We start from the raw sequence: 27,404 nt of genomic DNA on the forward strand, positions 1-27,404 counted from the left end.
CCTTCGTATAACTATATTATTATGAGATGAAGCAAGTGAACCCGATCCCTACCGTGAAATTATGTTGGCGATGCTAGTAATTGTAATGGCAAGAGCGAGGAAAGTTGTCCTTTTCCTTTACGGTCCACACAACAGAGTCGTGTCAGGTGAAAATACATGTAGTAACGTACAAACATAATAAATCTACACATATTTCATCGTATCATTGTGAGAGGCTTTTTGTTTATTATAGAGTTGAAATAATTACATATAAATGATTGATGGGTAAGGACCTACTCTGTCTCGTTTTCTTTTCTCGATTCTCCGAATCATGCCATCCCGAGATCTTTTGTAGAGGCAGCTACATGCTCGTGCTCCCTACGAAACTAGGGTTTTTTTTTCCTTCTCTCTCGTTTTGTTGAAAAAACGCTTTTTTTTTTCCTTCTTTCTTAAGAAACAGACAAATAATTGAACAAATTGTATCCAACACATTCAAAATGTTTGGACCATAAAAAGCAATTTTTTTTTCTCTCAACTACCTACCCAAATTGGATATGGTGTATATATATATATATACACTATAAGTAAATTTATTTATTATTATTAAAATAAATAAAAAAAAAAGTTGAAAAAGATGGATAATCTTGGGTGCAATTATTCTTGATGAAATTAATTGAGGTAGGAACCAAAGCATCTGCCATCCACAATTTTAAAGTGACATTTTGTAATGGGTCTAAAAGACAGCTACAAGACAAATAAGCCCCACATTTATTTATTTATTTATTTTTATTTTTATTTTTCAATTCTTAAAGGTTCTTTTATATATTTATATATATAATCCCACATCGATGAGAGAAGGGAACGAGTGTCAGTGAGTACGCTGGGTCTCGAAGATGGTGGATTGTGAGATCTCACATCGGTTGGAGAAGAGAAGAAAACATCTTTTATAAGGGTGTAAAAACATTTCCTTAGCTGATGTGTTTTAAAAACCTTAAGGGAAATCTAAAAGGGAAACCCTGAAGAGGACAAAATATCTGCTAGCGGTGGACTTGAACGGTTACGGTATATATATATATATATATATATATATAAATTTTAGTTAAAAAGTAAAGCTATAACTTTTTTATTTACGTGCTTATCCATTAATTAAAACACGATATCTCTAAATTTTCTCATGCCCTATATAATTAAAAAAAAGTGACTCTACAATCTAGGATCAATAATTAGGGTTTACCTATGGAAGTAGGATAAAATGTTACCGTTTAGATTTTGCAAGCTAACCCCACTTAGCATCTATCATTATATATCTAAATTACGTCAAGATCGTCATAGATAAAAACAACTTTTTTTAAGGATCTTTTTATTCATACATGTCTCGAATTAAGTTGAGCTAGCTCAATCTATCATGCTTCATGTGGGATTGTTATCAACCAGTGACGTAATCTAAGTTAAATTCTACACGAATCATTCGAAAATCACTACTGGTCTGTATTTTCACTGCACTTTCACGAAACTTCCTCTGCTCATAAACCCTAATTTTTTTTCTTCACAATAAAAACAAAAAGATATCAAAAGAAAATTGTGAGAGATTAAAGGGTTTCCCCTCTTCCCCCTCTTGCCTTTGGCTTTAATTTCCTTTTTCCTCTTCCCTTTAGCTCTCAAAGATCCATTCTTTTTCATTGAAAATGGCTCATTCTTCTCTTCCAATCTTCGTCGATCCGCCGAATTGGGCACCGGTAACCTTTCAATTCTTTCAAATCTTTCGTGTTCGTATGTTTTTCGGGTTCAATTTGGAGTTTAGTGATCAATTTGCTTAATGGGTTTTGTTTTGTTTTGGATTTCTATTCATGAATCAGTCAAATCAGCCACAAGGAAATGATCAGCATCAACTTCCGGCGTTCATGCTACCACCTCAGCCTACCGCGGCTCGTGGCAGCGGAGCCCGACCGGGTTCTATGGCGTACCGAGCGAGATTGGCGATGGTACCACAGCCGGAGATGGCACTAAAATGCCCACGTTGTGATTCTACAAACACCAAATTCTGTTATTTCAATAATTACAGCCTTACTCAGCCGAGACACTTTTGTAAAACCTGCCGGCGGTACTGGACGCGCGGCGGCGCTCTTAGAAATGTGCCGGTCGGTGGAGGGTTTCGTAAGAACAAGAAGAAGAAGAAATCTAACCGATCTAAGTCTCCAATTGCTACTCAAATTGAAATGGGTAAGTGTCAAATTCATCTCTTTTGATTTAAATTTTTTGAATTTTGAATTAAAAAAATGTTTTTGAATTATTTATTTAAGGAAATTCAAGAACAATTGAGAGCCATTTCCCATCACAATCTTTTCAATTACCTTCAATTCCATCTCTCTCTCGCTTTGGAGCAAACAACTCAGCCCTAAACTTCGCCGGAATTCACATCGGAAACACAAATTCCGGCAGGGAATCGGAGCAATGGCAGCGTTCTCAGCAACAACTGCCGTTCATCATTGCCGGACTCGAACCACCAACTCCCGCCGCTGCTTACCCACAAAACCTTCAAACCGAAGTCGACAACTTCGGTTGCCACCAACAAATTCAGAATTCGACACCCTTTTTTAGGATTCCGATGAAAAACAAAGAACAAGAACAAGAACAAGGAATTTTATCGAACTTCCTACGACCAGCGGATCAAAACAGCCACTTTTGGGGATGTGATCATCAAAATTCATGGACGGATTTATCAGCTATCAGTTCATCTTCAAGCAGCCATCTTTTGTAAGAATTTATGTTAATGTAACCTTAAAAAAAACAAAAATAAATGTAGAGAGTCAATATCGTGATGTTCTAAATTTGGTTTGTCGTGTTCTTATTTTAAGAAAACCCCCTCCTTTTTCTTTGGGTATCAAATTATTTGTTTTGTTATATCATATGTTATGAAAAAATAGGTTCATGGGTCTTTATGATATGCCTCACGTTTTAAAAAAAAGTTTAAAAATATCTTTACCGTCAAGGTTTCGATAGAAAATAGTAGAGTTTCGTTTCATCAATATCCTTAAACTTTCAAAAACTTCAAAGATACCGTCGAAGTAACTCTTACAAAAATAAAATTTCAGCTAATTTCTATTTACCGATCTCATCTTTTACGGAATCAATCCCCTTTTGACTAAGAATCAATCCCCTTTTGACTAAGAATATGTGTCCCTTACTAACACAATTAAATGCCGGAGAGAGTGAGAAAAATTGAAGTGCGAGAAAGTTGTGGTGAATGCTTTTTTAGTCTTTAACGGTGGTTCCCATATAACAATATTGATGGGTAAAGAAAATAAGTCTCCTTTTACCCCACTTTTTCATCATCAATTTTACAGCTTTACCATTAAGAGATGAAAATCTGGCAATGGTTCTTGAGAGTAAGAGAATTTAGTAAGCATTTTATTCTTTGAATACAATAGTTACTAATATAAACTCTTTTAAGTTGGTTACCAAACATGACCATGCGATCATGAATCGGAGATTTGAATCTTTGCATTGGGTTATTTTGATGCGTAAGTAGAGATGTCTACGGGGTAAACCTTCTTCGTCTCTGTTTTCGTCACCTATTTCAATCTTCATCTTTGCAAAAAATTTCATTTATTTTCATAGAGATTAGACTGGAGATTCTTAAAATTAATATGTGAAGATCAAGTTCACATAAGTGTATACACATACCTACCCACATAATATTCATTTGAAATAATTAACGATTTATATCTTTTAAAATAATTTATATTAAATAATATAAAACATCATAATAAATCCATTAATATTTCACAAATAAAAATATAATATAATATTCACCATAGCTTCTAAAATATAAAATTTCAATATTACCATCCCATAAAAAAAAAAATTATTTATATATTAAGTAAAGAAATAATATATATATATAAAAAGTTCCGGTGAAGTAGCTCAAGTAATAGAGTCAAAGAAGAATAGTCTTGGTTTAAGGTGAAGTCTTTGTTTACAGTTCAACCAGGGGAGGTAATAGAAGAAGGGACAGGTTCATCAGTTTCTCTTTCTTTCTCTTCGTTTACTGGTACTGGATTGAATGAATTCACTCTCCTCTCCTGTTTTGTTCCGGTTCAGGATTTGAATGGATAAGGTAACATAGGGTCAGGGAATAGCGTTTCAGGGACGGGGTGCCAAGCAGTGAGACAAAGGAGAAGACGGAGGAGAGGGGCCAAAAGCAAGCAGTGGGACCGAGTTCAACACTATTCTATTTACCTAGTGAAAGAAGTAATAGGCCCGAAAGGATATATATATATATATATATNACCTCAGCCTACCGCGGCTCGTGGCAGCGGAGCCCGACCGGGTTCTATGGCGTACCGAGCGAGATTGGCGATGGTACCACAGCCGGAGATGGCACTAAAATGCCCACGTTGTGATTCTACAAACACCAAATTCTGTTATTTCAATAATTACAGCCTTACTCAGCCGAGACACTTTTGTAAAACCTGCCGGCGGTACTGGACGCGCGGCGGCGCTCTTAGAAATGTGCCGGTCGGTGGAGGGTTTCGTAAGAACAAGAAGAAGAAGAAATCTAACCGATCTAAGTCTCCAATTGCTACTCAAATTGAAATGGGTAAGTGTCAAATTCATCTCTTTTGATTTAAATTTTTTGAATTTTGAATTAAAAAAATGTTTTTGAATTATTTATTTAAGGAAATTCAAGAACAATTGAGAGCCATTTCCCATCACAATCTTTTCAATTACCTTCAATTCCATCTCTCTCTCGCTTTGGAGCAAACAACTCAGCCCTAAACTTCGCCGGAATTCACATCGGAAACACAAATTCCGGCAGGGAATCGGAGCAATGGCAGCGTTCTCAGCAACAACTGCCGTTCATCATTGCCGGACTCGAACCACCAACTCCCGCCGCTGCTTACCCACAAAACCTTCAAACCGAAGTCGACAACTTCGGTTGCCACCAACAAATTCAGAATTCGACACCCTTTTTTAGGATTCCGATGAAAAACAAAGAACAAGAACAAGAACAAGGAATTTTATCGAACTTCCTACGACCAGCGGATCAAAACAGCCACTTTTGGGGATGTGATCATCAAAATTCATGGACGGATTTATCAGCTATCAGTTCATCTTCAAGCAGCCATCTTTTGTAAGAATTTATGTTAATGTAACCTTAAAAAAAACAAAAATAAATGTAGAGAGTCAATATCGTGATGTTCTAAATTTGGTTTGTCGTGTTCTTATTTTAAGAAAACCCCCTCCTTTTTCTTTGGGTATCAAATTATTTGTTTTGTTATATCATATGTTATGAAAAAATAGGTTCATGGGTCTTTATGATATGCCTCACGTTTTAAAAAAAAGTTTAAAAATATCTTTACCGTCAAGGTTTCGATAGAAAATAGTAGAGTTTCGTTTCATCAATATCCTTAAACTTTCAAAAACTTCAAAGATACCGTCGAAGTAACTCTTACAAAAATAAAATTTCAGCTAATTTCTATTTACCGATCTCATCTTTTACGGAATCAATCCCCTTTTGACTAAGAATCAATCCCCTTTTGACTAAGAATATGTGTCCCTTACTAACACAATTAAATGCCGGAGAGAGTGAGAAAAATTGAAGTGCGAGAAAGTTGTGGTGAATGCTTTTTTAGTCTTTAACGGTGGTTCCCATATAACAATATTGATGGGTAAAGAAAATAAGTCTCCTTTTACCCCACTTTTTCATCATCAATTTTACAGCTTTACCATTAAGAGATGAAAATCTGGCAATGGTTCTTGAGAGTAAGAGAATTTAGTAAGCATTTTATTCTTTGAATACAATAGTTACTAATATAAACTCTTTTAAGTTGGTTACCAAACATGACCATGCGATCATGAATCGGAGATTTGAATCTTTGCATTGGGTTATTTTGATGCGTAAGTAGAGATGTCTACGGGGTAAACCTTCTTCGTCTCTGTTTTCGTCACCTATTTCAATCTTCATCTTTGCAAAAAATTTCATTTATTTTCATAGAGATTAGACTGGAGATTCTTAAAATTAATATGTGAAGATCAAGTTCACATAAGTGTATACACATACCTACCCACATAATATTCATTTGAAATAATTAACGATTTATATCTTTTAAAATAATTTATATTAAATAATATAAAACATCATAATAAATCCATTAATATTTCACAAATAAAAATATAATATAATATTCACCATAGCTTCTAAAATATAAAATTTCAATATTACCATCCCATAAAAAAAAAAATTATTTATATATTAAGTAAAGAAATAATATATATATATAAAAAGTTCCGGTGAAGTAGCTCAAGTAATAGAGTCAAAGAAGAATAGTCTTGGTTTAAGGTGAAGTCTTTGTTTACAGTTCAACCAGGGGAGGTAATAGAAGAAGGGACAGGTTCATCAGTTTCTCTTTCTTTCTCTTCGTTTACTGGTACTGGATTGAATGAATTCACTCTCCTCTCCTGTTTTGTTCCGGTTCAGGATTTGAATGGATAAGGTAACATAGGGTCAGGGAATAGCGTTTCAGGGACGGGGTGCCAAGCAGTGAGACAAAGGAGAAGACGGAGGAGAGGGGCCAAAAGCAAGCAGTGGGACCGAGTTCAACACTATTCTATTTACCTAGTGAAAGAAGTAATAGGCCCGAAAGGATATATATATATATATATATCAAAGTTAATTTTGTGCTTTGTTATATATTTAAATATAAAAATAAAAAGTAAGGTAGGATGAGGATTTGGGAGAGGTCCGGTTGGAGACGGGAATATAATATTATCTCTAGTCCCATTTAATCTAACTGAAAAAAACTCTCCTTATTTCGTCTCTCATTTTCGTTGAGCATAGAAGACAGCCTCTCCCTAAGTTTGATGAGGACGATGTATTAATGGTTAGTTATTCCATTATATACTCTAATGTGTGTGTAGGAATTGGAAGTGGTGTTCCAAAGAGCAGAAAAGAAAAGAAGAAAAGGTGGGAAGACAAAGGAAGGGAATAAAGTGGGAAGGTAAAAGAAAGTAAAGAGAAGGGACTAGGGAGGGTGGCAGAGTATAGAAGAGAAGAGAGAGTGTGTATAGAAATGGGTGACAGCCAAAACTAAGGATAGCACGCAGACTCAAACTACACACACCACCACCCCCAATCAACACCAATTATGGCACAGAATTTTATGTGCTTTTCTCCACTTTCAAACTGCCCATCAACAACTAGACTACCTTTTCTTCCATGTGTATAATGACAGAGAAAGAAAAAACCCCGTCAGCTTTGTTACCACCCATGAACCTCCAAAGAAGTGGTATCATATTGCTATATTCCTTACTTATAAACTTATGATCATCTCCTTAATAACTAATGTGAGACTCTCTCTCAACAATGTTCAACACGATAGAGCCTCCTCTAACGCTTATGAAGCCCTCAAACAACCTTCCCTTACTTGAGGATTGACTTTTTTCTCTAGAGTCTTCAAACAAAATACACTATTTGTTCGGATTGAGTCACTTTTGACTACACCTTTGAGACTAGCAACTTCTTTGTTCGACACTTGAAGATTCGATTAGTATGGTTAAATTAAGTGCATGACTCTAATACCATGTTATGGACCACGAATCTTCACAATGATATGATATTGTCAACTTTGACTATAAGCTCTCGTGGGTTTGGTTTTTGTTTTCCAAAAAGGTCTCGTACCAATGGATATGTATTCCTTAGTTATAAACTCATGATCATCCTCTTAATGAGCTAACTTGGGACTCCATCCCAACAATCCTCAAAAAACTTCCAACGTTGCCAATCCTCAAAAAACTTCCAACGTTGCCAATTGTGGGAGGTGGTGGCAGCAACTGGGGTGTCCGAGTTTGAGACCGAGACAAAGATTGTGATTTAGCCTCTTCCTACTGCTCTGTAAACCTGTTTATTTGGTCGAGCAAATGTGCTGCTTTCCGCTTACCTCTCTCTGTGACATATTATGCCAAATCTATCATTAGCAAACTAGTCACTCCGGGCTTCCTTGCTTCCACGAGATGTCGCTTGTCTCCTGCACAAAGATTCACTAAAACTGCAGCTGCATTCTCCCTGTTCCTAGGGGATCCTGTTGCAATGAAATCGACTAAAACGGGGACGTCCTTCAGAATTGCTGGCCAGTATGGCTAAAATTTCCAGGGCCTCATCTATCATCTCTATTCTAGATTCTGTCAACAGCTGCATCAGTGTGGAAACAATCTGGGACTCCTGACTGCCTTTACCTTGTCCCCTCGGTAGAAACACAAGTTGAAAAGAGCACTTGTTTTATATTCGTCGACAACAGAAAGGCTGAAAAGAGTGGCTGCAGCATTTTCACGTGCTTCCATACTCCCCGAATTCAGCTCATGGACTATGCCAGGTGCTGCCCTACAGGTCATGATACTTCTCTTATTATTGTCACAGCCTGTTCTTGAGTGAGGAGGTCTGTTGTTGAAAGGAGGCCGACAAGAGGAGGGATTGCACCAGCTTCAGCAAAGGCCACACGTTTCATGTAAAGCGAAAGACTCTTGAGTAAGATCAGCTATATCCATTAGCTCCAACTTCTCAGCCAATCCCTTCAAGACAGAAGGATCAGTAGCAGACGCTTTGCTGTTGTTATAGAGAGAGTGGAGGTTAACATACAGCAGGGCATCTTGTGTATCAATCCTTCCTTTAGCTCTTTTGAATTGAGAGTGAACAAGCTCAACCTGGACTCAGGAAGACTTAGATATGCAAACAGGGGTATAAAACATTAATAGCTTATTCAAACCTCAGAATACTTTAAACTATCAGGTCTCTTGATAGAAAGTCTGAAGCTATACCCTAATTCCTTAGCTTCTACTTCCATGGCACAGAATTCAATCGATAAAGATTCTAAGTTATAATCTTTCAACAGTCGAGAGCAGCTAGAAAACCATTTCAAGGATATTAAAAACAAAAAGCGCAATGATAAAATCCCTTACCTGCTCCTAAACTTCATCAGATATATCAAGATCTTCATGTGAAATTTCATTCAGAGCTTTCTCTAGTCTTGCTGTCATCCTGTGAAATTGATTCAAATTTTGCTCTTTCTCCAAGGCCTGAAGTTCGAATCAACAAACAGATTAGAACAAAAAAAAATATATAGAGGATAAAAGGAGAAATAATCTGACCGGCTGCCGAGATTTGTCTCACATACATTTTCCCAATCTTCAGCAAAATCATGATGATCAATTGAGAATAAAGGCAGAAATTTAGACAGAACCTAATTCATATCATCTCACACAAAACCAAAATTCCAAGTTGAGGGTACATACGAGTAAAATCTAGAGAAATCGTGAATCACATTGTAATCAGCATCATACGTAAATTAATACAAGGTGCAAGTACGAGATAACAGCTGCAATGCGAACGTCGTCTAATCGAATTGAAGGCATCAGCAAAGTGTGGTTGAACCGGAAGATGTCCATCGAAACATTGTTTATAGCCTAAGCAAAATGTTTTGTTGCCGATACAAATGGAAGTGAAAGTAGGCTCTGAAAATCACAATAGCCGATAATCTGCGATCATTTTTTTTTTCATTTTCCACTTAGCCAAATAGACATCCGAAACAATTAAAGATTCAACACTGAATCGGAACGAAATTCATCAATTCACAACATTACAAGGCAGAACAGACCGCGCTAATTACACAGATAGCACACAAACAATGGAATGGAGTAAACGCACCAGACATTCTTGCTCCCCTCGCTCCCAAGTCTCAGCAACTCCTTGGTCGAATCCAGAGCTTCCTTCAACGACGCGAGAGCTGTCACAGTATCATTCGCCTGATTCATATCCCACATTGAAAATTGTTATAAAACAAAAAAAATTTATTTGCCATATTAAACGGAGAATTTATAGATTAATTTATTGTCTTCTTTATCCCTCTTACATTAACTTAATTCCAACCGTACCCTTTATTTAAAACTAAATTTTTTTTAATGAAAAATCAAAATAAAATTTTCCTTGCTTTTATAGAATAAATAAAAGTTCATATTATAAGCATTATTTTTAATTTATTTCATTATTTTGAAATTTATAACCATAGATTTAATAATATAACTTACACTTTATTTATTTCATTAATTAAACAATGCTATGTTTTAACTTAAGCTTTGGTGGATTTTTTTGGCTAATTTTCTTTTTACCAGTTTACCCTTCTATCTAAGTTTCTCACATCACATTCGTGATTTTATTTTAATCTATTTGGTTCCCTAATTAATTATATAAAAATAATATAATTAAGAATAATATATTATCTTCCAATTTATGCAAACGTTACGTTTAATTATTATCCAAAATTCCCATTTTTGAGTTATTTATTTATTTATTTTCTCAATATAGCGTAGGGTGCAGATCGGTAAATGTACCATGTTTTTGGGCGTCTACCTGCTTGAAGCTTAGTGGGCTAATGGGCCGATAATAATGGGCCAAAATGCTATGTAAAGCCCAATTTGTCCTTCTTCTTCGGGCGGCATCGGCATCTTCTCTCAGCGAATCACAATCAAGTGCGAAGAATTTTTGTTTTGAAAACAAATGGTTGAATTACTTGATCGGAAGAAATCGGCGAATTGGCCGGGGCTGATCGGCCGTTGTGTAGTCTCTTTCATACTTGTTTTACTAACTCAATTCAGTCAATTTCTAGTTCCTCAGTTCTTCTTCGATTTGCCCGTGTTCATTCAACTTCTACTTTCAGGTATTTCTCTATTTCTTGTGTTCTTCCTTGAAGCTGATTTGATTGTTGCCATTCACTGAGGTTGTCTTGATGTTGCAGCTCTATTACTTCTAGCTGTTGTAGGGGCAGTAGGATGGTGCAGGCGGCTTCTTCGAGTTCGAGCGTCAGCTCCGGCGTTCGTTTTCTTCAGTGTACTTTTTGTTTGGGTGGTTTACATAGCTATTGTTCGACGAGGTTCTTTTCTCAAGATTCTAATTGCTTCTTATGTTTCTACTTCAGAACTTGATTGATCTGAATGATGGAAGACGTAAAACTTTGGAATAACGTGATAGTTTACTAGTAAATTTGAGCTGAAATGTCATTTTAGGAGTAGAAGCTGCTCTTTAGATTCGAAGACTAACGGATAATTAGTGTTCAATTTTTTTTTTTTTTTTTTCCTATTAGACTGGCGGGAATTTAGTTGGGTTCCCCCCTTCCTAATTGCGTTTTCTTTCAATTGGATTTGAGGGATGAGAGTTCCTCAGTTCATCAAGAAAATCTACCCTCCTTCTACTCTCCCGCCAATGTATTTGAATTTGCACGAAAAAAGAAATATAACAGAGCTATCTATTCTGCGTAGTCTAAATAACAATATCTTGTGTGCTTTGCAGTTGCTACACATTTGATGGATCTTCTGTTTAATGGGCAGATAATCTTGCTCATTTTTGGCCTTTGCAGGTCTGTTTCCCAACTTTTCTGTTGATTCTTCAGAATTCCTTTTCTCCATGACTAACGGAGGCAAGGTTTTGTAGTTGATTTTTAAATATTTCACTGTTCCCTTAGTTTTATTGGCATCTTTTCACGGGAAATATCTTATGTTATTACCTCATCTTGCCTGGTGTTCTATTTCTTATTCTAACAGACAGGTTTATAATGGCAGGATGTTATCCAGTGATCCTGGTTTGGTATCATATAGTCCATCCCCTTTGGATGTAATTGCCCAAAGTTCAAGTTTAGAAATTGACACTTACCATCAGGATGAAATTTAATTGAGCTTATTATGTTACAATGTCTTGAAATATCAACGATCTATCTCTTATTCCTGCAGGAAACAGAGTTTCTAACGAGTAGTCCTTATCTCAGGCGTTCAACTGAAGCAGTAGATTCTCTCCCTCCCTCTCTCTCTCTCTCTCTCTCTCTCTCTCTCTCATGTTTAGGAAAATAACAAATATTTTGCCATCATTCAAAATTTTATATTACCTGCCCATCTTGTTTCTGTTTTTGTATTTGTTTTAAGTGATTCCTGATTTGAACTTGCGAAATTTATCCTGTTCTTAACCTTTAACTTGAATATTATCCTACGTTTCCTGCATCAAGGCCATGTTAAGTATAATGGGTATTGCTTAAGTTGTAGGTACTTCTGTTACCATGGAAGTTCTTGTTCTTTTCTTTCAGTAATTGACTGATATAACTTTTGGTTAATGTTCTTCTTCCAAGGATACTGAATTGGGTGATAGGGTGAGATGCTGTCAGATCTGCAAAGCATATGTTAAAGGCTTTGACCACCATTGTCCTGCATTCGGAAACTGTATTGGTAAATAGTACATGATGGCAATGATGAATATTTAGTTAAATCTTTTATCGGAAAAACTGTTATTTAATTTATCTACTTAGGTTAGCATCGTCTCATTTTGTAATTTCAAGTCAATTAGAATCTTCACTTGGGCTGAAATGGCGTAACTTGCTTGTGATTGTAGTGCAGGGCATAAAAATTATCTCCTCTTCATGGTTCTACTAATTGGATTTCTCTGGACTGAAGCAACTTACTTGGTGTGTTTATCTCAATGTAAGTCTATCTTTAGCTGAACCCATCTTAAGTTTCATTGTACAGTACTTAACCGATTTTTCAGATGCAGCGCAGTCTGTGGTTCCTGATGGCGATGGAACTAGGCTAGAGGTGTGTCTCTGCATTCTTTTCCTTGGTCGCTGTAGTGACTTGTATTATCATGCATGTGAATTGTTTAGAACCTGTGCCACTGCTGCTAACACCGCTTGAACCAACTGTTCAGATTAGTCTCTCAAGGAAAGTGGCCAGCAGCACCATGCTATTCTCCATTCTACAATTAGTATGGCAGGTGTATTTCTTTCGCTTATTTGTATTTCATACAGGAGGCTTAATTCCAGTTGACACAGGACATTAAGAATCCAAAACCTCTCTAGATTTTGTTTTACTTGAAATGTGATGGATCTTTTGCGATTCTTAGGTGGTGTTCTTACTGTGGCACATGTATTGTATCTGCTTCAATATCAGAACAGATGAATGGGTAAGTTCCTAACTGCTACGGGGCACTAAAATTTTTACGATCTCGTCTCGCTTTGTTAAAATTTTTCCTTTTAGTGATTCGTTCAATTCACCTCATGAATCACCTCCATTTCAGATTCACTGGAAGAGGTACCCGGAATTTCAAATTTTTATCCAGTCTTCGCATGGTAAGAATACCTTGCAAAAATATTCTCTACGACTTTAATCATGGGAATATATATATATGTTTATACAACTAGTTGCAACTCGGTGGTCTGCAGGCGAAAGGTCCAGTGAAGTGAGGTTCAAAAACCCATATGACAAAGGAGTTTTACAGAATTTGAAGGAGTTTATGGCGTCAAAACGTTGAGACTAGTGTTTGAGTATTGACCTTGGCATTCTTCGGCAATGAGTTTTTACTGGTTTCAGTAATTATCCATGCTCTTAACTTGTATATTTTTTAACACAACAAATGTGGAGTGGATGAGTGAGCCTTTGACCTCTAAAAATATTATAGGTGCCTTTAATGACTATGCTCTAATGGACTCGAATCTTGTATATTCTTAAAATATATGTATAGGAAAGGAAATATTGATCATATTTTGCTCTGTACTTGCTCATAACCACTCTAATCAGTTCCAAACTTTGTAGTTTGATTAGCCTAGACCCAGCTTCGAAATCAAAGGAGCAACTTTCTATCTCACACTAACAAAGGAAATCAAATTCACTGAAGTATCCAGGTTAATTCATCTCTCTCCTTGTTTATTCTCTTGTAATTTTTGTTATTTGGTATCTATGTAAGGAGATGACCTGCATAAGAAAATGAAGAATATACGTTATCTTTTCAGATTAGTTGGTCTGAGGAAGAGATTAGGGGAGTCATCCAATATCTAATGGCGGTGGAAATGGGCAATTAGGATAGAGATTAGCAAGTGAGCTTGTAATAGCTCAAGCCCACCGCTAATAGATATTGTTCGCTTTGACCCGTTATGTATCGTCGTCAGTCTTACGGTTTTAAAACGCGTCTACTAGGGAGAGGTTTCTACACCCTTATAAGAAATGCTTCGTTCCCCTCCGCAACCGATGTAGGAGCTCACAATCTACTCCCGTTTGGGGGCCCAACGTCCTTGCTAGCACATCGCCCAATATCTAGTTTTGATACCATTTGTAACAAATCAAGCCCACCACTAGTAGAGATTGTCTGCTTTGACCCGTTATGTATTGCTGTCAGCCTCACGGTTTCAAACGCGTCTACTAGGGAGAGGTTTCCACACTCTTATAAGTAATTTTTTGTTCCCCTCTTCAATCGATGTGGAATCTCACCGAACTAATTGTGTTAGAGAGTAATAACATGAGATTAACAAAATAATTCGGGGGCTAAGTATGCGATTACAAGGAGATCAGGAAAAGAAAAAGATGTAGAAGGAGACAAAAATGATGATAACATAATGTTATTTCTGAAGAACACAGCAAAAAGTTGGATACTTTAAGAGAGTAAAAAATTAAAAGAGACATTGTGTTTGCTTTACTTAGACCTCATTATCAAATGTTATTATCTCTCTTAATCAATGTTTCCTTTACTTAAACCTCATTATCAGGCTCTATAATCTCCTCCAATTTATAGCAGGAGGGAGAGAAGACTTCGGGTGTTGGAAGTAGGGAAGGGAATCAGAAAAATTAAATGCCATCATTAAAGACTTAAATTAAGATAAAAAGCGAATTTTATAGGCTCTAGGCTTATATCCCTACTCTGCTATATTCATATATTTTGAGCTGTTGCTACTGTCGAACTGTTTGTGATTGGGAATTAAATGTAGTGTAGCTTCGCTCAACTTACTACTTGGTTGATTTGAATCTTTGAATCTTCAAGGAAAATGTATACGTTAATTATTGATGAGTTAAATTGTGAGATCCCACCTTGGTTGGAGAGAGTAACAAACCATTTTTTATAAGGGTGTAGAAACCTCTCTCTAGTAGACACGTTTTAAAACTGTGAGGCTGACAGTGATACGTAACGTGTCAAAGTAGATAATATGTATTAGTGGTGGGCTTGAATTGTTACAAATGGTATCAAAGCTAGACACCGAGCGATGTGCCAACGAAGACAGTGAATCTTTAGAGCGGATTGTGAGATACCATACCCGTTAGAGAGAGAACAAATCATTCCTTATAAAGGTGTGGAAACCTCTCTCTATGTGCTTTAAAACTATGAGGCTAACGACGATACATAATGGGTCAAAGCGGACAATAAACAAACTGTATTTAATAGTTGTCAATTTGAGCGTATATTAAAGATATATATTTATTGAATTAAAAGAAGTCACATTATATTACGTCGAAAAATAAAATAATAAAAATATATTCTTAAATTACTAAAATTATTATTTAAATGGAATTAAAAACAGCATCAAGTGATTTAATAAAACAAATTACTAAAATTAAAAAGAAAAAGAAGTTTTCGAGAAATTAATTAATGAACATTTATTCCCTAAACAAATTAATTAATGAACATTAGTGTATGACTTGTTGGTCAATCGCGCAACATTAGGAATCTAACTGCCCGAAAAATATCCGATCTCTGCCCGCAGTCAGCGTTACAACTTTCCGTACTGGCACGTTCAGCTTCTCTCTGTTTTCCCGATTTCAGGCTTCTCCATTTCCCCCTTTTGGGACCCGATTGTATATAGTGATGGACCTGATGGACCTCTTCGTATTCTGTGGCAGTGGCCTCAATTTCTGATCGAAGGGCGTCTTTAATGGAGGTCAGAGGCTGCGGCAGGGAGCTCTGCTGAGTTGCTTCTGCTCTCTACTGAGCGATTTCAACAGAGGAAGAACATGGGTCAGGGGCTGAGTTGCAGTGCGAGTCATGAGAATGGATTGTTTAGTGCTGTCCAGTGTGGAGATTTGGAAATCGTTCAAGTTTTGCTGAAGAACGAACCGTCTCTGTTGCATAATACCACTCTCTATGATCGTCAATCTCCGCTTCATATTGCCGCTGCTAATGGCCAGATCGAGGTATGTTCTTGTGTTTTTCTTGTTGTTTGATTTCGATTTCGTTTGATTTTGTTTCGTTATGGTTTTTTGTTTGAGTGTGGTTGATTGGGCTGTTTCTGATGAGAACTCTGTTTTTTGTGTGTTTTGTTTTATCCTTATTAGATCCTCTCTTTGCTTTTGGAACGATTTTCCAATCCGGATTTGTTGAATCGTCACAAGCAGGTAGGGTTTCTTATTCTAATTTGAATTTTTCAGTTACTTTCAAATGATTTCTTCTCGGTTCTCAGTGGATTTTGATTCTTCAATGCGAACGTTTCTTTCAGACTCCGCTCATGTTGGCAGCAATGCATGGAAAGATCTCCTGTGTGAAGAAGCTCCTTGAAGTTGGAGCAAATGTATAAATTCCCATTTCTTTTGCTGTTTACAAAAGCTTGATTCGAAACACTAATTTGGATATGAATCTTCTCAGATTTTAAAGTTTGACTCCCTTCACGGGCGGACTTGCTTGCATTATGCTGCTCATTATGGCCATTTTGATTGCTTAGAAGCCATTCTTTCTGCTGCTCAATCAAGCTCTGTTTCTGCTTCTTGGTATTTGTTCATCTCTTTAACAAGTACCCATTAGCTGTTCAGGTGAACTCATCGATTAACTTATTGTGAAATAGGGGATTTGTACGATTTGTGAATATTAGAGATGGCAAGGGAGCAACCCCTTTGCATTTGGCAGCTCGTCAAAGACGACCTGAATGCATTCATATTCTGTTGGATAATGGAGGTCTTGTTAGTGCTTCAACTGGTGGCTATGGGTATTTTTCTAAATCAAGTAGTTTTTTAGCTTCCTTTCGTGTAAAGATGGATTTGAAAAGAAAAAAAATTCTATGAACAGATGCCAAGGAAGCACACCCCTTCATTTAGCAGCTCGTGGAGGGTCCTTGGATTGCATCAGGGAGTTGTTGGCTTGGGGGGCCGATCGCCTTCAGAGAGATTCCACTGGGTATCATCAAAATACCAATTTACATCATAACCTTGTTTTAGCTGCACATAATCAACGAAACACCCTTATATAAAGGGTCGAAACCTTTCTCTAGCAGACACGTTTTAAAGCCTTGAGGGAAAACCCGAAAGGAAAAGTCCAAATAGGACAATATCTGTTAGCGGTGGGCTTGGCCGTTACAGATTAAGCTAATTAATGTGTCTTTCTCTCTGTTTACAGGAGAATTCCTTATGTAATTGCTATGAAGCACAGACATGGAACCTGTGCAGCCTTGCTGAATCCTTCATCCACTGAGCCACTTGTTTGGCCATCACCCTTGAAGTTTATCAATGAGCTTCATCAAGAAGCAAAGGCTTTATTAGAACAGGCATTAATGGAGGCCAACAGGGAGAGGGAGAAGAGCATCTTGAAGGCAACTCCTGATACAGTGATTGACAATTTGTCTGAGGTAATCAAGAATTCCTTTAACTTTTAGAGTAGATTTTAACTTTTAGAGTAGATTCGAAACGTCGTGGGCTATATCTTTGATTCGCACTATAAAGTTGAGTTTAAATCGAAAATTTTCGAGTAAGTATCATGATTCAAAGTTTTTATGGTGATTGATTGTTATGGTTTTGAAGCTTTTGGAACTCCCCATCTACTTGTCACTATTAGTGGCATTGCTTTCCCAATTTGGCAGCATTCACTTTATTTCTGAAAGCATCTCTGATGTAATGTAGACTTCTCATTTGTTTCTTGGAGAGCTTTTTCAACTTAGACTCTTAGGAGACACGTGATGAATGGTCCCATTATCTGCACCTTCAATTATCAGTTCTCTTCACTTACTGAGCTTTTGAACAATTATTAGCATTGCTTTGCTTGCTATGCTTCTTGCAGATCAGTGATGGAGATACAGAGCTATGCACCATTTGCTTTGAACAAGCTCCCACAATTGAAGTTCAAAGCTGTGGGCATGTCATGTGTGCTCAATGCACCCTTTCCCTTTGCTGCCACAGCAAGCCAAATCCATCCACAGCCTGCGTAACGCCCCCAGTTTGCCCGTTTTGCCGAAGCAACATTATTCGTTTGGTCGTCGCCAAGACGAAAACAATGGAGGAAGTTGATGATCATGAAACTAATAGCTCATCCAAGCTGAGAAAGGGAAGGAAGGGTGTGAACTTGAGTGAGGGTGATAGTAGCAGCTTGAAAGGGTTGTCGTCGATGACTGCTTTCGGGAAGATGAACGGTGGTCGTGGCTCTGGACGAATAGCTGCCGCAGACGATGATCAATCAGTTGATAAGCTTGGTTAGTAGGTGAAAATGGCAAATCATACCATCTTTTTGATCAATCAAGCTCCCTTTTACCCTTTCTCGCATTGCATAAAGATCGAAGTATTCAATGACTTGAATTTGGTGTTGGGTCCCATCAATAAATAATATAATATGGAAAAAATAAAAAAAAATAAATAAATAAAGTCCATGTTTTCTTATAGAATTGGGGGAAAGGAGAGATATTAAGCAAAGAAGTTGGTGGTGAGTATTGTCTTTGTGGGTCAAGTTTTTGTAATTTGATTTCTTTATTTATTATTTATTTAAAAGAATGAAAAATATCTAAATTCTTGAATGGATGGGAGAGAAGGCACGTGGCTGTAGGGGGGTCACGTGATGATGTCTCTCATTAAATAAATAATTAATTTGGGTAAGTTTTATTATATTTATGACGTCTGAATTGGACACGTGGAGTGACGTGGAGGAAAAGGCTTGAGAACAAGACGGTCATCTCTGACTCTTATCATTTTTTTCCGCGATTTGTTTATCGGAGCAATTACGAAAAATTTTCATTTACTATTAAAATAAAATATTATTATTATTATTATTATTTAAACTATATATGCATGAAAAACCGGATCGGTGATTGATTGGTTTATTTATTTATTTATTGAATTAAAATATTTTAAAATATATATATATATACGAAATTAATGAGAATTATTAAGATTTCTAATGCAAATTTTTAAAATTTCAAAAAGCTTTAACTATATATTTTTTTTAAAACACTATTAAAAATTAGGTTTAATAAGTGTAAATCGTGATTAGGACTTGACAACCAAAACATTTTTTTTAAAATTCTTTTAACCTAACCTAATTTGACAAAATATATATATATATATATATTATTATTGCATTTTACCCTATCGAGAAACGTCCCTTTTTGCCGTATAATTGTCCAAGACCAAATGATCGAAGAACCCATCGATGTTGAGTTATCAACTTATTTAATTTTAATTAAATAAAGTTCAAATAAATAAAAATTTTATGATATAAAATTAATTTGAGTTGTACGCAGCATTCTAAGTCATGTCTGATAATCTAATACATTTATCCATTGAATTATGCTTATGTTTTGTATTTGGTTCCGGTTAGTAAGAAAGAAAGAAAGAAAGGGTAACTCTAAATTGAGATCATTATTTGTTTCAAAAGGCAAGAAATTCAATCAATATCAAAGCAAGTTCAGTGTCCACAAACGCAAGAACAAAGCAATGCAATTCCATGGTCATTTGGTGGTTCAGTTCCGCCATTTCTCCTAGTTTGAGCATCTGAACCAAGGCTAGGTTGAGGAGGAGCCACACAGCCATTGATGAATAAGGAGTTTGGTTCTGGAGCAGACTGAGCTAATTCCATTTCATCTCCTCCATACATCATTACACTTTGATTTCTCCTGTTTTCGTCTGCTGCTCTTCTTTCTTCTTCTAAGAATTGGCCTAACGACGGGCTGTTGTTGTAGACGCTATCTGCGTCGGTGTTGTCCCTCGAACATAACGAGAAAAGCCATGTTCTTGATCTGGTATTGCTCCTCTTGTTCTTTGTGCTCTCTGTTCTTCTTCCTCTGATTGATCTTCTTGAGAGCTCCAAAATGTTTGAAACTCCTATTAGACTCCCTAGTGTGATGCTTTTGTCATGGAAGAATGATCCCGTCGACTGCAACGTTAATAAATGGCACGACGATGTAAGATCGATAGTCACGAGTCATAACTGTGGCTATTGAAAATTGTTGACCTCTTTCGACACTCAAGAGTATGAAACCCGACATCGAAATGTCGAGTTAAGGACATAGAATGTTAGGAACTACGATTCTCCACAATGGTCTGATATTGTCCAGTCACCCTGAGGCCTATAAAGCCCTCAAACAACCTCCCCTTAAATCAAGGCTAGACTCCTTCTCGGGAGCCGTTGAACAAAGTACACCCTTTGTTCGACAATTGAGTCACTTTTGACTACACTTTCAAGGCTCCCAACCTCTTTGTTCAACATTGACATGACTAAGTTAAGACCATGACTTTGATATCATGTTAGGAACCACGACCCTCCACAATAGTATGGTATTGTCCAGTCACCCTAAGGCTTATGGAGCCCTCGAACAACCTCCCCTTAATGAGGCTTGACTCCTTCTCTAAAGTACTCGAACAAAGTACACCATTTTTTCGACACTTGAGTCGCTTTTGACTATACCTTCGAGACTCACAACCTCTTTTTTCGACATTTGAGAATTCTATTTATATGACTAAGTTAAGAACATGACTCTAATACCATGTTAGGAATCATGACCCTCAACCAATGATCAACCCATTAATTAGCCGATCCCAACAATCCTCAATACCTCTACTAAACAACTTATAATCACTTAACTCAGCATTACGGCATCACAGAAACAGGACCAAATGAACTAAACAAGCAATCAAAAGATCAACAATCACTTATTTGCTACTCCATCCACATTACTTCCAAATACTTTCATGCATTAAGAGATATAAACACAAAGAACAAGACTAAACAGTAACAGTCCCAGATCTGATAATCATCGTTCAGAAAACACAAGAACAGTAAGAAATACACTGACCTCAGTGTCCAAATCGGATGAAGAATCAGTGAATGAAATAGGAGAAGCCGTGATCAAAGTGTTGAAAGACAGTGATCCCAAATAGTCTCTGTTTCCAGGTACCCCAACTCTTAGATTCAAAGGCTGTAAACCAAGAGGCCATCCCTCTCCCTTCAATCAAATCAACAACAAATCATTCCAAAACTACAAAACCAATCCGATCAAACAAAACCCCAAAACAGAGAGATCCACATGAACAATCCAAACGAAATACCTGTTGAGCCATACTCGGACTTGATTTTTGAAGAATCCGATATCATTTCAGACACAGAGGACTAGTCATTTCCTTCTCTACAGATGAATTAGCGAAGAAATCAATATGAGATTCGGATGAACAGAGACGAAATCGGGTTAGTTTCATGGATTTGGGGATTTTGGAGGCGGTTAGAGAAAGCGAGTTCAAATGGGTCAAAAGGGAAGGAAAGGGCTTAGGATTATTACCCATTTGGAAGCATTTTTCTGTTGCTTTTCTTTTGATTCGCTTTCGCTTTCTTTTTCTTTTTCCTCGTCTCTTGGTTTTGTAGGAATCGTTTCTTTTGGCATAATATTATCGAAGAAAGCAAAGCCCCAATTTCAGAAACTGTCTCCCTGGATTTTACGGTTTTGCCCCTCATGATTTGGTAGAAGGTGGAGGGAACAGGGGTAGATTAGGAAAGAGAATTTGGTGTCGCTTTACCCCATGATGATCGGGCAGATTAGAGAAGGGTACTCACTGTAATTGAGTTCACTTTTAAAACTTTTCATTTTATTAAATTCAACCCTAATCTTATGCAAATTATGAAATTAACCCCCACCAATATTTTTTAATTATTTATATATTTTTTAAAAATAAATTATGACATTTGAGACAAAATAAATAAATAAATAAATATATATATATATATATTATTTACCATATGTTTAAATTTTAATGTCAATATATACGTAAGTTTGACGACAAAATACCTATATTTTTTTAGGCTTGATGTATAAATCTTTATCGTCACGTTTATTGTATTAATAATAATTATAATAATGAAATCAAAATTTTAAAGATAATGATTAATAATTGTATTTTTTTTTTCAAAAGTGAAAATGACGTAAATTTGTGTTTATTTCTTTCCAAATTTCAAAATTGGAATAATAAAATATGTGAATTACAAAATTAAAAAAAAATTATATATTTTTATGCTACTTGTCACATCATCTCGGAACGAAAAATGTCTTACATTTGTTAGGATGAAAACATATATTTATTACGAGAAATCTTTAATATTTCTTACGAATTAGATTAAACATGAATCAAACTGGATGGAACTAAGATGTCACGAGTCGTGGACAGATTTTCAATTAGTCTCTCAATCAGACTGACCCTTAGCCTATTGAGCTTCAGCTCCTTGACCCAGTCCTTATGCGATGACCCAAATTTTGTTCGTCTAATGTTATTGCAAATATGGTATTTAAATTTTAATTAATTATTTTTTCTGACAATAATAAGATCATCTTTTACCTTTTTGTAATAACTTTTTATTTAATTAACTGATGATTATCTGAAAATTAATTTAAATTGTACTTTGGGCTTTTACAAGATTTGGAAGGCCCAAGTTATATACTGGGCCAAGGTCCAATGGATCGAATGTCGGAGCCCATTAACAATTGAATTTTAAAATATTTGCTTATTAACAACTTTTTAAATTACAATTCACTAAATTTGCTTATTAACAATTGAATTTTAAAATATTTAAAATCAGTTTTTATATATGAACGTCACGTTTAGCAATATAAAACCATATATTAATTAATGTTTTAAAATTAATTTAAATCCGACAAAGATAATTTTTATTATATATAAAATATTTGTTCTCCCCCATTATCTTAAAACAATGAAATTTTAGAATATTTAATAGAAAAAAAAAAAAGGCTAATGGAATTGGAAATATCATGCAGTTTGCATTAAATATTAAAATTACAGGAACAACTACACGACAACAAATTCAAAAGAAACGTCGTCGTTTCACCTTCTTAACAATCCTACCGCCATGAAGCTGGTTCGAAGGAAACAGCAGCTCCAAATCAACCTCCATTTCGCCGAAGAGACAATGATGCGACATAAAGATCGACCTGCTATCACCGGCCTTCCGTTTCGCCGATGGAAACCTCCTCGGCTTTCTCGGCGGCGGAGGACACTCGAGAACCGCTGGAGGCTCCAAAGATCTCGGAGTCTTGACGAAATCATCCCGACAATCTTCTTCTTCTTTCTCGTCCTCGTCCTCGCGTCGAAAACAAGAACTCTGCAACTTCAGCTCCAAAGTGGAGAGTAAAATCTCAAACTTGTCTTCCTTTTGGTGATGCTCCATTATGGGTTTAAAATAAAATTTTAAAAATCAGACTATTTTATGATAATGATATTGATTAGTGCTTAATTGGAGATTTATAGAGAGAGGAAGGGTAGAAGGTTCGGAGGTTGAAATCACCAACCAAAATCATGTGAAGAATCCAAACCAAAATACAACAAATTATAAACTAATTGACGACTTATTTAATTATTATTTCTTTCTCGAGCTACTTTTATGATATCTTTTTGATCTTTTTAAGAGTCAGGAGCGTCTAAGGAGATATAGAGATATTTCTATATTGAGAAGTCGGTTAAATGTGTTATTGATCTTTGATCTCTTTTAACACTAACTGTATATAGAAAGTACGTCCAAAGTAACATATCTGAACGATGACTTTGGACAATGTTATCGAGGTTTTATTTGAGATAGGATTGTGATTTGAAGAACCCGTTTCAATTAAGAAGGTTGGGTCGGTCTTTACCACGTTAGGTAGGTCGACGTAGGTCTAACGTGCAACTTCTCCTCTTTTATTCATTGTTCCTTGAACCTTCATGAGCACTATTGCATTCTTTTGGATCTTTCGGATTGGTTCACTGACTTGATGTAATCTTGATTAGAGACATCGATCATTAAAAATAAATAAAAAATACTTTTACATTAATACTATGTTTACATAAACACAATTAATTTGTATAAAAAAAAATTATAATTGTCAATATAGGAATAGAAATGACGTATCAGGTTATTTTTTTTAAATAAAATATTAAAAAAAATTTGAAAGTGATATTTTTATTTAATTTAATTTTAAAAAATGGTAAATAATATAATAAATGAGGAGAGGGACCCACAGAAATCCAAATTGGGATTGCTTCAGTTGCACTAAAAGCAATAAGAACAATCAGCAGGGAAGAATTTGCCCAAAATTTGGCGCTGTCTTTTTTTTTTCTTTTTTATTTTAATTTATTTTCGGATAATTTTTCTTTTTTTAAAATATTTATGGAGGCCCCCTTAGGCCTCTAATTTCCAGATTATTAATTAAACGGTCCTGTTAAAGCGGATTAGTTGGCTAATCAAATCGCCCTTTCCATTTTACCTAACTACCCTTAATATTTATTCTTTTTTTTATTATTTATTTATCCCTCACTTTCTTAAAATAGAAAAATCTAATATTTTCAAATAAAATAATAACCATATAATTTAAGCGGTTAAGATTGATTAATTTTATCATTTTTAACTGTTTTTAATTTTCAAAATATTTATTTAATTTTTTTAAAATTAAAAGGAATGATTAACATAATAATATCATACTTAATTAGGTCCCATTATTTATTTATTGAGATAGTGACGTGGCACCAACATGTACCTTTTAGAATTTGGATATAATTATGAATAATCATTTCAGCATTGAAAAAACTTTTCAAATAATAGAAATTCACGGAAAAGATACTTTATAAAAAAAAATAATATAATATTTATAGTTTCAATATTTATAAAAATATATAGATTAAATTTAAATATTTAAAAATATAGAGATTAAAATGAAATGAATTTTAATTTTTAATTTTTTTAAAAAATTATTAATTTAAAGGGAAAAATATAAAAAATTATCTTGAATTTAAAGTATGGGCCAAAATGGGCTTTTTTTTAATCAGGCGGGTCCGAAAGAATCGCAGAGAATAATGGGCCGGGCCTTGCTGTTGAATGGAGCAAGTCCACTCGTTATCGATGAAAGCACTACAAAACAGCCTGAAATATCGGGAATCCATATCTTCATGACACGTGTCATTTGTCAGCTTTGATCGCGTCAATGATCATCTAACGGCATAGATCTGTCTTCAGCTGAGTGTTTATTTAAATCCGCATTTCCATTTTGCATTGCTTCATATTTCTACGTTTACCGTCTTCGAACGCAAAGGAGTGCAGCTCGGATCACAGTCACTTTCTTTCTCACCTTAGCGCTTTCGTTAATCTTTCCGGTACGATGCGATTTTCTTCTGCATTCTGTTGTTTTGTAGAGAAAAATGGCTGTAATGTGATTCTTTGTAACGCTAAGTGGTATTGTTTTGATGATGGTGATGTTGTTGTTGTTGCTGATTCTTGGATTGTTATTTGGATCACATTGTATGAAGGATCAGTAAATGAAACTCTGATTCCTATCTATTATAATGTACAAATCCATGCAGTTGCCGATTTTGTTGTTCTTCCGATTTTGATTTTGGTCTTTGTCTTTACGATTGTTTACATGAGTGTTTTCTTTCATTTGCATTTGGAGATGAAAGTAGGAGAGTGTTTCTGTTTTTGTTTTTTTAATCATTGCATTTGTTTCGATTAGACCGAAAATTACTGTGAATCAGTTTCATCATCGTTCTGTTTGCATTTGAGATTCAGGATCTGGCATTGGATCACAATCAGTTTCATCATCGTTCTTTTGTATACATTTTTTTCGAAAAAAGGAAGATAAAAGGCTATCTATAGGAAAATTTAGCAGATCGTGATCTTTCTGGCTGATTAATGATGTGTTTGGCATGTTTAATTATATTGTGCTTAAATTTTTTAATGGCAAATAAATCGTTAGTCCTGATTTTCCTCTCTATTTCTAAGTCTAGTTTATTGTTCTGAATTTTTTTTAGTGTTTAATCGAAGATGGCAGAAGGAGAGGATATCCAGCCACTCGTCTGTGACAACGGAACTGGAATGGTTAAGGTATGTCTCTGCACACTTCATATATTCTGATGTATGTCCGACTGTTATGGAGATCTTTGATTTTCAATTGATATGGTCAATTTTAGGCTGGCTTTGCTGGAGATGATGCTCCAAGGGCCGTGTTCCCTAGTATAGTAGGTCGACCAAGGCATACTGGTGTGATGGTTGGTATGGGCCAAAAGGATGCGTATGTTGGGGATGAGGCTCAGTCCAAACGAGGTATATTGACTTTGAAATATCCTATAGAGCATGGTATCGTGAGCAATTGGGATGACATGGAAAAAATTTGGCATCATACCTTCTACAATGAACTCCGAGTGGCTCCTGAAGAGCACCCTGTCCTACTCACTGAAGCCCCTCTGAATCCAAAGGCAAATCGTGAAAAAATGACCCAAATCATGTTCGAGACCTTCAACGCTCCTGCCATGTATGTTGCCATTCAGGCTGTTCTTTCGCTCTATGCTAGTGGACGCACAACTGGTAAGCAGATTGATTAGACGAGCTTTGATTTCATCGAGCGAATTCACAATTTAACTTTTTTCCCATTCTATGATTCAAATTTTCTCCAGGTATTGTTATGGATTCTGGTGATGGTGTCAGTCATACTGTCCCAATTTACGAGGGATATGCTCTCCCCCATGCCATTCTTCGTCTCGACCTCGCTGGCCGTGACCTCACTGATGCCCTTATGAAAATCTTGACTGAACGTGGGTACTCCTTCACCACCTCAGCAGAGCGAGAAATTGTGAGAGATGTGAAGGAAAAACTAGCATACATTGCCCTCGATTACGAGCAAGAACTCGAAACTTCCAAAACTGGTTCATCTGTTGAGAAGAGTTATGAACTTCCAGATGGGCAGATTATCACAATCGGTGCAGAACGTTTCCGATGCCCTGAAGTTCTTTTCCAGCCTTCAATGATTGGAATGGAAGCTGCAGGCATCCACGAAACAACCTATAACTCCATCATGAAATGCGACGTTGATATCAGAAAGGATCTGTATGGAAACATTGTTCTTAGTGGAGGAACAACCATGTTCCCTGGCATCGCTGATCGAATGAGCAAAGAAATAACTGCATTAGCCCCAAGCAGCATGAAAATTAAAGTGGTAGCTCCTCCTGAAAGGAAGTACAGTGTCTGGATTGGTGGCTCCATTCTAGCCTCACTCAGCACGTTTCAGCAGGTATGTCTAGCGTTGATCTTCATTGATAAACACATATACTTACTATATCATATCAAATCAGTTAATCATTTAAAAATGGACTGCAGATGTGGATTGCAAAGGCTGAGTATGATGAGTCTGGCCCATCCATCGTGCACAGGAAATGCTTCTGATTTTCCCAGCCAAACCTGCTGCAAGCAACCAGTACGACTGCATTTTGTTTTGTTTTCCTAATTTTTTTCGGTATTTATTTATTTATTTGTTTAAACTCAATCACTTCATAAAAGCGATATGATATCGCTTATTAATATAGAATTTTCCGGCCGCTGTGCCGTTATGCAGCCTTTGTTTTTTTTTTTTTTTTTTTTTTTT

The 27,404-nt window shown here is 36.0% G+C and overlaps 7 protein-coding genes and 1 pseudogene across 11 annotated transcripts; 5 read left to right on the top strand and 3 right to left on the bottom strand.

The window, feature by feature from the left end:
* The first annotated feature begins 1,468 nt into the window (after positions 1-1,468).
* Positions 1,469-2,893, top strand: LOC111451210 (dof zinc finger protein DOF3.6-like). Its single transcript, XM_023091545.1, has 3 exons — positions 1,469-1,715; positions 1,836-2,199; positions 2,280-2,893. The coding sequence occupies exons 1-3, from the start codon at positions 1,665-1,667 to the stop codon at positions 2,735-2,737; spliced, it is 873 nt and encodes a 290-aa protein (XP_022947313.1). The 5' UTR covers positions 1,469-1,664; the 3' UTR covers positions 2,738-2,893.
* Positions 2,894-4,087: 1,194 nt separating this feature from the next.
* On the top strand, positions 4,088-5,273 carry LOC111451554 (dof zinc finger protein DOF3.6-like). Its single transcript, XM_023092031.1, has 3 exons — positions 4,088-4,096; positions 4,276-4,579; positions 4,660-5,273. The coding sequence occupies exons 1-3, from the start codon at positions 4,088-4,090 to the stop codon at positions 5,115-5,117; spliced, it is 771 nt and encodes a 256-aa protein (XP_022947799.1). The 3' UTR covers positions 5,118-5,273.
* A 2,351-nt stretch (positions 5,274-7,624) lies between these two features.
* On the bottom strand, positions 7,625-9,798 carry LOC111451211 (annotated as a pseudogene).
* A 693-nt stretch (positions 9,799-10,491) lies between these two features.
* Positions 10,492-13,548, top strand: LOC111451209 (probable protein S-acyltransferase 15). 3 transcript variants are annotated; one of them, XM_023091542.1, is made up of 12 exons: positions 10,492-10,688; positions 10,767-10,901; positions 11,318-11,384; positions 11,587-11,683; positions 11,755-11,805; positions 12,144-12,240; positions 12,409-12,492; positions 12,557-12,603; positions 12,716-12,781; positions 12,911-12,970; positions 13,085-13,136; positions 13,230-13,548. In XM_023091542.1, the coding sequence occupies exons 1-12, from the start codon at positions 10,529-10,531 to the stop codon at positions 13,316-13,318; spliced, it is 1,005 nt and encodes a 334-aa protein (XP_022947310.1). In that variant the 5' UTR covers positions 10,492-10,528; the 3' UTR covers positions 13,319-13,548. The 3 variants fall into 3 exon arrangements, with proteins under 3 accessions (XP_022947310.1, XP_022947311.1, XP_022947312.1); XM_023091543.1 differs by having other exon boundaries at positions 12,563-12,603; XM_023091544.1 differs by lacking the exon at positions 11,755-11,805.
* A 54-nt stretch (positions 13,549-13,602) lies between these two features.
* Positions 13,603-18,525, top strand: LOC111451207 (putative E3 ubiquitin-protein ligase XBAT31). 2 transcript variants are annotated; one of them, XM_023091539.1, is made up of 9 exons: positions 13,603-13,688; positions 15,596-15,963; positions 16,105-16,164; positions 16,266-16,337; positions 16,412-16,533; positions 16,608-16,748; positions 16,829-16,936; positions 17,156-17,384; positions 17,813-18,523. In XM_023091539.1, exons 2-9 carry the CDS (start codon positions 15,784-15,786, stop codon positions 18,224-18,226), a joined length of 1,326 nt encoding a protein of 441 aa, XP_022947307.1. In that variant the 5' UTR covers positions 13,603-13,688; positions 15,596-15,783; the 3' UTR covers positions 18,227-18,523. The 2 variants fall into 2 exon arrangements, with proteins under 2 accessions (XP_022947307.1, XP_022947305.1); XM_023091537.1 differs by lacking the exon at positions 13,603-13,688 and having other exon boundaries at positions 15,489-15,963; positions 17,813-18,525.
* An 819-nt stretch (positions 18,526-19,344) lies between these two features.
* Positions 19,345-21,350, bottom strand: LOC111451215 (uncharacterized protein At3g17950-like). Its single transcript, XM_023091548.1, has 3 exons — positions 21,067-21,350; positions 20,814-20,963; positions 19,345-19,894 (listed from the first exon to the last, which is right to left on the bottom strand). Exons 1-3 carry the CDS (start codon positions 21,076-21,078, stop codon positions 19,427-19,429), a joined length of 630 nt encoding a protein of 209 aa, XP_022947316.1. The 5' UTR covers positions 21,079-21,350; the 3' UTR covers positions 19,345-19,426.
* A 1,475-nt stretch (positions 21,351-22,825) lies between these two features.
* Positions 22,826-23,188, bottom strand: LOC111451555 (cyclin-dependent protein kinase inhibitor SMR10-like). The gene has a single exon (XM_023092032.1). The coding sequence runs from the start codon at positions 23,186-23,188 to the stop codon at positions 22,826-22,828; it is 363 nt and encodes a 120-aa protein (XP_022947800.1).
* Positions 23,189-25,054: 1,866 nt separating this feature from the next.
* Positions 25,055-27,388, top strand: LOC111451208 (actin). Of its 2 annotated transcripts, none has more exons than XM_023091540.1 (5): positions 25,055-25,143; positions 25,798-25,870; positions 25,957-26,350; positions 26,440-27,053; positions 27,140-27,388. In XM_023091540.1, exons 2-5 carry the CDS (start codon positions 25,811-25,813, stop codon positions 27,203-27,205), a joined length of 1,134 nt encoding a protein of 377 aa, XP_022947308.1. In that variant the 5' UTR covers positions 25,055-25,143; positions 25,798-25,810; the 3' UTR covers positions 27,206-27,388. The 2 variants fall into 2 exon arrangements, with proteins under 2 accessions (XP_022947308.1, XP_022947309.1); XM_023091541.1 differs by having other exon boundaries at positions 25,073-25,143; positions 25,811-25,870.
* The last annotated feature ends 16 nt before the right edge of the window (positions 27,389-27,404 follow it).

Source organism: Cucurbita moschata, unplaced genomic scaffold (genome assembly GCF_002738365.1).
Source record: "Cucurbita moschata cultivar Rifu unplaced genomic scaffold, Cmos_1.0 Cmo_Scf00013, whole genome shotgun sequence".
Lineage (NCBI taxonomy): Eukaryota > Viridiplantae > Streptophyta > Magnoliopsida > Cucurbitales > Cucurbitaceae > Cucurbita > Cucurbita moschata.

Excerpts from the sequence above, each read along its gene's own strand:
- LOC111451208 (XM_023091540.1), top strand. The coding sequence starts at position 25,811 with ATGGCAGAAGGAGAGGATATCCAGCCACTCGTCTGTGACAACGGAACT. Across the intron at positions 26,351-26,439 it reads TGCTAGTGGACGCACAACTG|GTATTGTTATGGATTCTGGT; the intron begins GTAAGCAGATTG and ends AATTTTCTCCAG. Across the intron at positions 27,054-27,139 it reads CACTCAGCACGTTTCAGCAG|ATGTGGATTGCAAAGGCTGA; the intron begins GTATGTCTAGCG and ends AATGGACTGCAG.
- LOC111451209 (XM_023091542.1), top strand. The coding sequence starts at position 10,529 with ATGGTTGAATTACTTGATCGGAAGAAATCGGCGAATTGGCCGGGGCTG. Across the intron at positions 10,689-10,766 it reads CATTCAACTTCTACTTTCAG|CTCTATTACTTCTAGCTGTT; the intron begins GTATTTCTCTAT and ends TTGATGTTGCAG. Across the intron at positions 12,241-12,408 it reads TGCATTCGGAAACTGTATTG|GGCATAAAAATTATCTCCTC; the intron begins GTAAATAGTACA and ends ATTGTAGTGCAG.
- LOC111451207 (XM_023091539.1), top strand. The coding sequence starts at position 15,784 with ATGGGTCAGGGGCTGAGTTGCAGTGCGAGTCATGAGAATGGATTGTTT. Across the intron at positions 16,534-16,607 it reads AGCTCTGTTTCTGCTTCTTG|GGGATTTGTACGATTTGTGA; the intron begins GTATTTGTTCAT and ends ATTGTGAAATAG. Across the intron at positions 17,385-17,812 it reads TGATTGACAATTTGTCTGAG|ATCAGTGATGGAGATACAGA; the intron begins GTAATCAAGAAT and ends TGCTTCTTGCAG.
- LOC111451210 (XM_023091545.1), top strand. The coding sequence starts at position 1,665 with ATGGCTCATTCTTCTCTTCCAATCTTCGTCGATCCGCCGAATTGGGCA. Across the intron at positions 1,716-1,835 it reads ATCCGCCGAATTGGGCACCG|TCAAATCAGCCACAAGGAAA; the intron begins GTAACCTTTCAA and ends TTCATGAATCAG. Across the intron at positions 2,200-2,279 it reads TGCTACTCAAATTGAAATGG|GAAATTCAAGAACAATTGAG; the intron begins GTAAGTGTCAAA and ends TATTTATTTAAG.
- LOC111451555 (XM_023092032.1), bottom strand. The coding sequence starts at position 23,188 with ATGGAGCATCACCAAAAGGAAGACAAGTTTGAGATTTTACTCTCCACT.
- LOC111451554 (XM_023092031.1), top strand. Across the intron at positions 4,580-4,659 it reads TGCTACTCAAATTGAAATGG|GAAATTCAAGAACAATTGAG; the intron begins GTAAGTGTCAAA and ends TATTTATTTAAG.
- LOC111451215 (XM_023091548.1), bottom strand. Across the intron at positions 19,895-20,813 it reads CATCCGATTTGGACACTGAG|TCGACGGGATCATTCTTCCA; the intron begins GTCAGTGTATTT and ends TTAACGTTGCAG.